We start from the raw sequence: 11,634 nt of genomic DNA on the forward strand, positions 1-11,634 counted from the left end.
ATATACATATATGTATACACATATATACACATACATATATACACCTTGCATCAAGCAGCATGTACTTTCATTTGGAGAATTTATTGACATTTGCCAACGATAGTCACCGGTTTGATTTTCCCCTCTATCTGCTTTGCAAAGCTCATTGCACAAAATGACCACAAGCCACTGTATCAATTTTGGTTTTGGCATTTAGGTGTAATCAGCCATGTAGAACACCAGCTTGCAAAAAAGCCTGGCCCTTTGTAAGACATCCATCTGTTTTGTGCATTGAGAAAAGCCCGGTCCCAAAGAGCTGCCGCTGATAAAAGAGTGAGCATGAGAAGGCCCAGCTGAAAGGACAAGGGTGGGCGGCGGCATCGGGACGCAGTCTGTCTGTGACACTTGTGCAGTCCACTTGTATTCTTATGTTGAATCCAGGACTCCCCTGCTTGCATACAACTCAGAGATCAGAGACTGACAGCTGCTGACACAGAGAAGAAGCAGACTGGGACGTGCCTATGACAGATGCACAAATGCATGCCGCCATCCGTGACACCGTCGGTCCACCTCTCTCCCGTGCTTTCTTAATCTGTTTGGCTAATATTTTCCATCGACTCGCCTGTGTACATATCGCACGTCGTCTGTGACCTCTCAACAGCGACGGAGCGGATCGATTCATTCAGTTGGCTCCCCTTCTCTCGTTGTCACCTGTGGGAACAGATGATGATACTAATGTCAGAAGTCTAAGACCTTCTATTGGATGTTAGCATGTGTCTGTGAACATATATTTCACATATTTGTATAGATAGTATATAGTTGTAATATCAATGGTTGCACAGAACAAGCATTCCAGTGTTTGCATTAGTGGAAATCATATTTTAAACTGATCATTTGTTTTGCGAGACAGGTGACGTGCTAGTGAGAGACTTGTCATGTGTCCTGTGGAAAAGCCTTTTTTTCCTGCTAGTAGAACCATATGTCTCCAGGGTCCAATCCCCCACTCTTTGACGCATGCTCCTGAGCCCCACCCCCCTCGGGCCAACGGGGCCTCCCCTTTTTGCCGGCAATCCCGATAACTGACGGCAGCTGCATTGATGAGCACAATGTGTGCGCCAAGGCAGCTCAGCTGGCCTTTCTCCCCACTTGACACTGCTTTGACCTGAGCCGTGTGACTTGTCCACCCTGCAGGCTGCTCCGCCTCGCCTCACGCAGTCTGGCTTCGTATCTCTTCTCCCCACACACGCTGCTCCCAGGCAGGGCGCACCTCCAACAACGTGCACATCCTCAGGTCAGCCGGGTCAATTAAATTCAAATTGAAGATAAATGATTTGTAAATCATGTAGATACATAAGAGCCGAATACACCGTCGATGGAGGCCATGCTGCTGCTTTGCCTTTAGGCACATTATTTGCAGAGACAAAGTCACTTTCCAAAAGCATAAACCTGATGCAAAGACATCCATTCCTGTTTGCGTAGGACTTCACACTAAAGGCCATTCATTCCATCAACTGCCTTGTTCTTGTCTGATTGAAGAAACCTCCTCGCCAATGTGTGCTTGCTGACTTTCTCCGACTCACAAATTAAAGAGTGCAATCTTAGCTCGTGGATGGATTTATATATATATATATATATATATATATATATATATATATATATATATATATATATATATATATATATATATATATATATATATATATATATATATATATATATATATATATATATCTCCTTTCATCTTGCACACAAACTCCCATCTGTGTACAAGCGACATTGGCGTACGCACCATTGCTGTGAAAGGTTTGTGACAGCACCCCTGAGGGACTCATGACGCTGAGGAAGCTAAACAGAAGCTGATGGTGTGACAGAGCTCAGGGCAGGAGGGGACAGGGGAAAGGACCCCCCCTTCCCTTCTTTTCAGCCCCGCCCTGCCATTCTGCTCCTTTATAACTTTACAAAATAGCCTTTTAATTTGCTGTAACGTCTGGGGTGTCTGAATTGTGCCTGCATCAATCACCATCATCACCAAGAGGCTGAGGGCACTCTGTCTCATGGGCCCTCTCAAAGAACGGCCCCTCAGGCACAGCTCTCGCTCGGCCCTCAGATGGGAGAGGCATCCCTCTGTCTGACTGCGCTTGAAGTCTGTCCACATCAGAACGATGCTGAGTAAGGGTTACAGTAATGGAGTACAGTCGGGAGTGTTTGAGGCTGTAGGGTCTGGTTGGCTTAATAGACAAGTATATTACAAAAACATTGGAAAGAGCCAAATGGATACCCATGATACAGTAAACAAAATATTAATATTCATAACAAAAAAGCACGGTAGTTTCTTTAATGGGTTGTCATGGATTAATGTTTAAAGTTTGTTGTGTTAAGATGGGACAGGAAAGACCAGACATCAGAAAAGAAGTGTTCTGAACTAAACTTTCTGTTGTTATTGCAAACAAACAGTTCCCACAAACAAGCTCTCTGTAATTGAATACAGTCACAATATGCCTGAAAACATTAGGGTCAATTCTAGAAACTTAATTTAGCCTAAAGAATGATTGCCAAATGTATGTCGTATTTAATTTTTTTTCCAAGCAAATTTTTTGAAAGAATCTCATGAATCGCAAACTCCTTTTAATTAGCCTTCAGTAATTATTTTTTATTTTTGTTAATTCATATAGTCCCTGTGGGTGGGCTCATCATATTGTTGCAGCCAATTAGCAGCAATTAACAAACAGTAATGACATGCCCCTCGCACCCCTTCCAAAACAAAAAGTGTGCACCATGCCAGATTCCGGTGCTTGTGAACGACCTCTTGTGCACGAGAGGCATGGGGCATCAGCACACTGGGCAGGGTGGCTCATCAACACCTAGACTGGAGAAAGCCAGACCCAGAGGGAGTCACTTATACACACTCGCACTTGGAATGCCACCATGATAATTGCTTTGTACCTCCTGGTTGAGTCATTGTCACTACAGTGACAATGGTTTTGGGATTGTTTGTGTAATCATCACAAATATTGTGTGCCATTTTATAACACAATCCCAGCATTGAGCCATAAATCGGCTGCCTTTAAAAAGTTGAGTTGGAATTAAACCAAATGCGTTACTATTGTTCAATTGTAGTGCAGTCAGTCAGACAAAACAGCCAAAAATGTAAAAATTGACTAAAGGATGCTGCCATACAAATATTACACACTACCAAGTAACAATTAGAATTGAATTAATGTAAAAAGAAACAAAAGCATTAATTTTCCACTTGTGAACTTTTGTGTCAAATATTGCACTGCAATTAGCTGAGCGCAGTATATTTTTGTGTCACCTGGAAAAGCTCGTGTTTCATACAAAAAAATTCTCTTGCCAACAACTAAATGCATTTAACAATGATTCGGACTGGGCCCATTGAACTTTTTCTTATTAGGCTCTGCCGATTTGCACTGCAAAATCTACATATCAGTCACTTAAATATTAGACAGAAATACATTTTCCATCTGTGAGTTGAGAACTACAAAGCTGACTTTGCTTTTCAATGTGATGTTTCTTTCAAGAACTTCAGATCATCTACAATCATGAATGACAAGAGACTTGGAACATGAGCGAAAAAAAATTGTGCTGTCTCCATCCCCAGTGCACCATCTCAGTATGATAACATCTCAAATGTAGCCTATATAGTGAAAAATTATGACTGTTAATCAGCCTTGTCCTTTGAAACCAAATGAAGACTAATGCAAGGACCTCGTGTGTATGGAAAGCGCAGAGGTGGTACTAATGATGTCAGTCAGCACTGATACTCATAGTGAAATCTTTTGACAAAAGTCATCATATGTCTGACCTGCATTAAATGTATAAAGGGTTGTGCCGAAAATGTCGACCGTGAACAAAAATGATCTGAGGATGGAATTTGTTTTACTTAAGATGTAAAATAACTTTCAAATGTACATACAATATCACATTTTGCCTTTTGTTTTAGCGGGAAAATGTCTATTTTCTTTGAATTTGTATTCAATATAAGGCTGAGTTCAATGATATTATGCATTAACATTTAGCTTTAATATCTTTTAATACAGTTGGTGTTTCTTCGAGGAGGGAGTTTTTTTTTATTGGCTTTCGTCTTCGTGATGTCACCAATTTCTTGGTGTACCATTGGCTATTTGCTAAGTAGGGACCTCATTAGTGCGTCCTTCTATACTGACATTACAACAGAGGCAAAATGGGACTCAAATGGCAAGGTTGGACACACTGACAGAATCCCTCGTTATTTTTTCACTATTCTTCACACAATCCGGGATATACTGACAGACACGCAGACGTGGGTTGATATTGACTCTGCTATTTCTGAGCTCATTTTGATTGGCCCATCGTTTTCGTATTTATGACAGAAATGTTTTCTACCAGTCTTTTTTCAACAGATGACCTGTTGTTTGGAGCTGTTGATCTTGTGGATTGTTTTGACATGTTCAAATCCTTTGGATAATCCTTGTCATTATTCACATTGACTTGGATGCGCGGGGATCCTTGGATAAGAGCGCCGAGGTGACGAGGAGACTGGAATACACCCCGTAGCATTGTGTGTAAAAATAGATTTATTTATTTATTGGAATTAACACTGCACGATGATTCATTGCGCCAACTGCGAAAAACCAATTGTAGATCGGTTCTTGCTCAAAGTTCTGGACCGACCGTGGCACGTTCAGTGTGTACAATGCTGCGAATGCAAGTGCACTTTGACAGAAAAGTGTTTTTCACGAGAAGGCAGACTCTATTGCAAGAATGACTTCTTCAGGTAAGTCTAATTAAACCACGACGATTAACTATTATCGATTTATTTATCTACCTATTCATCCGTCTGGTAAGACGTAAGGTGTGTTGAACAGGAAAAGGGTGAAATACCTAAATAATTGTTGCAATAATATCTAAATAATAATAATAATAATAATATAATCTAAATAATAATAATAATAATATCTAAATAATAATAATAATATCTCAATGATAATCACATATAAAACCAAAGAAAATGCTATTAGACGATGCACTGTAAAAGAGCAATTAAGCTCACAACCAAACATGCCAATTGTAAATATTTTCATACATTCGACATTATGCGTGGGGCAGATATAAATTTTTACATTGCTGTATGTTTATTTTCCTTTTGATTCACTTTTGAATTTGAATAAAATACACCGCAACTGCTGTGGTCCTTTTTCGAAGACTGAAATCCTCAATTAGTTTATGTAATAATAATAATGATAATAATAATAATAATAATAATAATTTATAAAATGATAATAATAGTAATAATAATACTTTCCAATGCCCTGTGGTGTGGTGTATGTCACATATGAATAGCTCTACTGTCTTCTTGGCTGCCACAGGAGATTTGGGACCAAGTGTGGAGGTTGCTCCCAGGGGATTCTGCCCAGTGATCTTGTCCGGAGGGCCAAGAGCAAAGTGTTCCACCTCAACTGTTTCACTTGTGTGATGTGCAACAAGCAGTTGTCAACCGGCGAGGAGCTCTACATCCTGGACGAATTCAAGTTCGTTTGTAAAGAGGACTACCACAACAATAACGGCAAAGACACCATTCAGCTCTCAGGTTATTATTATTATTATTATTATTATTATTATTATTATTATTATTATTATTATTATTATTATTATTATTATTATTATTATTATAAATAATTATATTATTGTAGTTAAATTTAATAATTTCTTATTCGTGTAATATATTTGATAATTGAAGGCAATGTGTTTTATTTAACTATCAAAATAATTTATCTTTTGCTCAGTTAATATTTTATTGTTTTAGTTTATTTGTTCAATTACTTTCTCTATGTTTTGTAATCTGCTGATATCACGTGAATATGGAGCGTATTTCTACTCACTAAATTTCATGCACCTTAGCCTGACTGCTATTTGGTACAATTTAAAAAAATTAAATGTGAATTTATTGCACTCATATCTCTGTGAGTCGCGGATAGATTTGCTGTGCTGTAAAATTGGCTTGCCTTGTCTCCTCAATCAAACGACCACGTGACAAATTAGTTCGCTAAGGGCATTTCCGTGCATTGGCAGTGACGACGTGTAGCGAGCCCAGTTTATCTCCGGACTCCCAGGACCTGCAGCAGGATGACTGCAAGGACTCAGAAGCTGGCCATTTGTCGGACAAAGACGTTTGCCCCAATGAGAACGACGAGCAGGGCGCAGTGGGGAAAAGACGCGGGCCTCGGACCACCATCAAGGCCAAGCAGCTGGAAACCCTGAAAGCGGCTTTTGCGGCCACACCGAAGCCCACCAGACACATTCGAGAGCAGCTGTCGCGGGAGACTGGTCTCAACATGAGAGTCATCCAGGTAAAATGCGGCAGAAAACTAGAAAACGAAGCTTTCTACCGCAATATAATTAAGCGTGGTGTTTGTGCGCAAAACTGTGACTTTTACGCAGCTAATTGTCAATGGAATTGTGCTTTTAACGCATTTGTGAATCGATTATTCACAAGAAAAATACAATATCAGAACTCCGTGTTATATGTACATTCACTGTACATTATATATATATATATTTTTTTTTTTTTTTACTTATTTTAACGCATAAATAATCTTTAATTGCGCAACAGTGCCCAAATATCGTTTTATTTGTTGAACATACTGATATATTTCATGGATGTATTTTGTGTCACCTTGGTTTTTAAAAAGGTGTGGTTCCAAAACCGGCGGTCCAAAGAGAGGCGCATGAAGCAACTGAGCGCGCTCAGTGCCAGGAGACACATGTTCTTCCGCAGCCCGAGAAGGATGCGAGCTCTAGGAGAACGGGTGGACACCTCCGAGCTTGGCCATTTCTCCTACTATGGAGGTGAGCGAGCATGTGACTTTGTCCAGCTGCATACCCTTCCCGTTTGTAACATTTTTTAGATGTGTATGCGTATTTGATTTCCCCTCATCTCTGTACTTGCAGTAGATTTATAAATACGTTTTCTTTTCAAATTCCTCATTGAAAAAAAAAAACGTACTAATTTCTGATTGACGGTGTAGGGGATATTATTGTCAACTGACAATATTTGTATTATTGTGGATGTTTTACTGGATCACATCCTATTGAGAGGTGTTTCTAATATAACGTGGTCACCGTAAAGTGACCTCAATCTAAATAAGGTGACCACAATAATATTAATATAAATATTAGAAATATTTATGTCATTTCATTTCATTTTGGACCTCTTTCAAGAGGGTCAAAATGGCCATGTTATGCAGATATAAAATTAATAGCATTGTTTAAAGAGAATCTCTGTGATTGTCACTCAGCGTGCATGAAAATTATTTGCAATTGGGTTCATTCAAATATAGTGCCTAATGTAGTGGCCAACTACTGTTTGTTTGATGTTTAGTATTACCACTCTGAGGTTGTCAACCAGAGCAGAGCATCATTATAATATTCATTGCTTTGGTTCTTATTAGACTGTGCACCTTAATGTGGCAACTTAATGTCTATTTTCACCCAACTCATGTAATATGTTCCTTCTGAATGAGTGCAGATTATCCTGGTGAATATTACGGCCCAGCAGGGAATTATGAATACTACCAAGGCCCACCATCCTCCCAGGCGCAGACGCCAGCAGACTTGGGCTTCGTGCCCTCAGCAGTCCCTGCCGGCACCCCCTTAGGGGCCATCGAGCACCGCCACCCCGGGCACCACTGTCCAGGAGAGGTGCAGTGTTACCCTGACACGGTGTCACACCACCCAGTTAACTCACCCAGCCCGGAACCCAACGCACCGGGCTCCATGCACAGCATCTCCAGTGAGATGTGCGGGCCCAGCACGCCGTTCACCGCCATCACCCTCGGCGACAATGGCTACACCAACCAACTGTCACAGCCCTCGTCCGAGGTGAGCGAAGGAACTGTGTGGTAACCCTGGGTGTTCTGAAGGCAAATCATCACTTTATTTATTCATTTGTCACTTTATTTATTTATGTATTTATTTATCACTTTATTTATTTATATAACTTATTTATTTATGTCATGTTTTAAATAACAAAATCTCTATTCGTTAACACGTTGATTTTATTCACATGGGACTCGAGTACTATGTGCTGGTTTACTGCTAAACCTCTTTGACGGAGCAATAAATGCATAAACACTAATTTTTGAGACAAATTTTTTTCAAAGAACAGTATATGTAGGCTATGCATGTAAATCCATTCATCCATTCATGGTCTGCTCATTAGGGTATTTGTTTAAAAATCACCTTTCAGTATTAAAAAGCAGCTCTCTACAGCTAATGGTGAATACAAGGTTTTAGATTGTGATTGTCAAGTTTGTCGCATTTGACCAAAAACCTCTCTCAGGACTGTCTAAGCTTTGCTTTTTATATTTCATTTGTCGGCTGTGTCAAAACAGGTTTGCCTTCAAAAGGACACGAGACGTCTGAAAGAACGCATTTGTATAGAAACTGATTGCGCTTTATGAAGACGATGAGTTCAAGATTATAAATACAGAATATTAGTGAAGGGCAGTCAACTGTTTACTTTGAGCCCCAGTATTTAAATATCACTGTATAAAACCTGATGGATTGTGGAAATGGATCCTGGAGCACAAAGATGAACCAAACCTCTGTAGCTATGTTTGTGCGATTGCTCGCTGTGCTAGTTTATAATTGGAAACACACATGCACGCACACACACACGCACACACACACACAAACACACACACACACGCACGCACGCACACACTCAGTTGTCAAATGATGAAACAACAACTTGTGAAGTTGCGGCTGATTCTTGATGTCTACAAAATACACTTGTATGCATAATGCCAGCAGTAGCTAATGTTTGTAACGAGATGATTGTTCAAATAAGGCTGAAACGGATGTTTCTGACCATTCACAGTATGATAAAATACATTCTGATTGTTATTTGTAGAAATTGACTTTGGACACAAATATTAGCTTCATCCGTTCAAAGACCAACTGGAATCTCTTGCACCCATATTTGCAGTAAATATGTTTTGCAAATAGTTTTGTATGTTTAATTGTGTTACTTAAAATATTAAGTCAAATAAAATGATGTGGACTGGATATAACAAATGTTCACTTTTACTAAAGCCTGGCGATATCAACATTGCTGGTAATTATTTTGCAAAGTGACAAACTGACAAAAAGAAAGTGAATATGCATACATGTCATGCTTAATCCACTGTGCTGAATTAGGGCGGAAATATTTGGTGACCAAGTTTGGCCATGACCACCTTTTGTCACTCTCTGGCCACCACTGTGACTTTTCTGCCATTTACACACGAAGCCAATATTTTTAGAACCCTTAATATTCTGCCACAATTAATGTAGAGTACATATTGAAAGAATAAACATACAATTGAAAGCAAAGCAACGACAAAGGAAACGTCAGCAAGAGGAACCTCGAAAGCTTTCATAAACAATTTATATTTGCCACCCTGATATTTTTCTTTCGAGAGCCACCTGCACGAATCTTACAATGAGAGCAAGCAATAGAAAACACAGAGAAAATGTTGGCAGCGCCAGTTTGCACACCGCCAAATATTTTGCTATGGTTTTGTAGGATATGTGCAACCACAATGTGAAAACTACATTTCCCAAAACAAACAATAAAATTGCATTTTGTAGCTCATGATCTGAATTTTGATTTTGAGTTATGGCCTTACCCCACGGGTCACCAACATGTCGCCTGTGGACTCCAGATAAACCCCCAAGGATCACATGAGCAGCCTGCTCAAAAAATAGCTCACCACTGATGGGATACCTTGATTTCCTACCAAGTAATTCTATAACAATACTGCATCTAAAATCTCAAATTAATTCTTTATGATCCAGATGTACTCACAATATATATCCCTTGAAGTTGCGGTTTGAAGAAATATTCAATCTGCATAATCAATGAAACATGTGTGGCAACATGTGACAAACAATTCAACCTGCGACTCAGACCTCATTATAGCAGAGTGCTTGCAAACACATCGCAGGTGCCAAAGAAAGACAAGAAAACAATGGTGAGAAAACAGCAAATAAGCAGACTGTGTTAGCACATTGATGCATATAAAACACTCCAATTAAAAAAATACATATATTTCCTCCTCTATCAATCTGTAGCTATCTTGCATGAATTTGGTGACAAAATTCAGAATTCTTTTTTACTTCTGGCAGCAGCTCCATTGTTTTTATCTCCAGTTTTTATTTTTCAAATTTTCCTAAACGGTCGCTGCTGTATACTGGAATTCCCCCGTGTGGGGTGTATAAAGGAATATCTAATCTAATCTAATTTCTGAGTGGTGCAATTCAGATATTCATCATTGCAAACTACATAGCCAAAATAAAGACATGGAATCAGATCTGTTCAGATCGGAATAAGGCCTCTTCTAAACGTGGATGAAAATAAGATACGCATTAGATATATGCCAATGCAGCAACATAAACATTCATATCTGATGTTAGATATCGTGAGAATACAAGTTTGACTTTATCAAGACACCCTTTGGAGAACTGCTATAAAAAAAGAATACTGGCATTAAATTAAATAAATAAATTAGGTACTTTGACCTGCAAATTCAGCCTCAGTGTGATCATTTCCTAGCAGGTGAAGTTAAAACATTAATTCCGCATAAATCAATCGCTGCTGACCAAATGATTGAAATCCTTGTTGCTTGAGATGGTATCATAAATAATTGCATCCAGAATGTAACTTGGATGTCTATAACTATGCATATGTAGTCTAATATATACTGCTGTAAAGACACGTTCACATCTGCAAATATGACTCGGCAGCCACATTAAAGCATCTCTGATTGTCTGGCGGCCAAAGTCAATATCTTAAACATGAAGGCCGCACAAAAGACTGCTGACTGTAACCGCTGAGGCCGTGAAGCCGCTGGGGCAGGAGGAGGGTGAGGGGGGCTGAGACAGAAAACCCAGAGGGTTGTAAACCATAAACTGCAGGGAAGCATGCACCAAGGGGACATTTTTAAGATTCATTTTCTCCTCCAATGTGTTGCTCGCACAATCCAGATGAGGTCAAAAGGGGAGGTACATATGGCTGGAAATGACTGCGGCAATGCAAGATGGGGCTGAGCCATCGTTCAGACGAGCCGAGCCTGGGAAAGTGAAACGGCCGCTATGTGCTGGAAAATCAAGACTACAGCCTATCCATATTCCAGAAAAAAAATATAAACAACCACACAGTGACTTTAATTTGTCGCCTTGTGACACTACCACCACACACTTTTTTTGTGGTATTTCTGCTTGAGAAGACAGCTAACCAAGCCTAAATATGCACATTTTTGTCAAATCACGGCAAGAAAAATGAATCGTGGCATGTAATCAATTAAACCAGCAGCCGGCGTGTATGATTTCACAGTTGGAGAAACATATAGTGAAATCAAACACATGTAGGAAAATAAAAAGCATCTGGCTTGCTTGAAAATCGACAAAGGATCATCACTTTTGTGATGGATTGATAATCAGGATATTGTGGTGCAACTGTATCAGCACGGTGGGTAACTTGCACTGTTTTCTGAATAGAGAAACAATAAACGTTTTTTGGGACCGTCATGATTTGAGCACAACTGACATGAATCACAGTTTTATTTTCATCTCATTTGATTCAGTCAGCACTCACCCAAGAGAAAGCAGAATTAT

General features: G+C 39.5%; 1 protein-coding gene across 1 annotated transcript; it reads left to right on the plus strand.

Annotated features, from left to right (window-relative positions):
- The first annotated feature begins 4,556 nt into the window (after positions 1–4,556).
- Positions 4,557–9,698, plus strand: LOC148385965 (LIM/homeobox protein Lhx1-like). The gene is made up of 5 exons (XM_088398571.1): positions 4,557–4,753; positions 5,346–5,566; positions 6,049–6,326; positions 6,669–6,825; positions 7,505–9,698. Exons 1-5 carry the CDS (start codon positions 4,584–4,586, stop codon positions 7,879–7,881), a joined length of 1,203 nt encoding a protein of 400 aa, XP_088254697.1. The 5' UTR covers positions 4,557–4,583; the 3' UTR covers positions 7,882–9,698.
- The last annotated feature ends 1,936 nt before the right edge of the window (positions 9,699–11,634 follow it).

This window comes from Syngnathus floridae, chromosome 15, assembly GCF_059516105.1.
Source record: "Syngnathus floridae isolate MCC-2025c chromosome 15, RoL_Sflo_1.0, whole genome shotgun sequence".
NCBI classification, from domain to species: Eukaryota; Metazoa; Chordata; class Actinopteri; order Syngnathiformes; family Syngnathidae; genus Syngnathus; species Syngnathus floridae.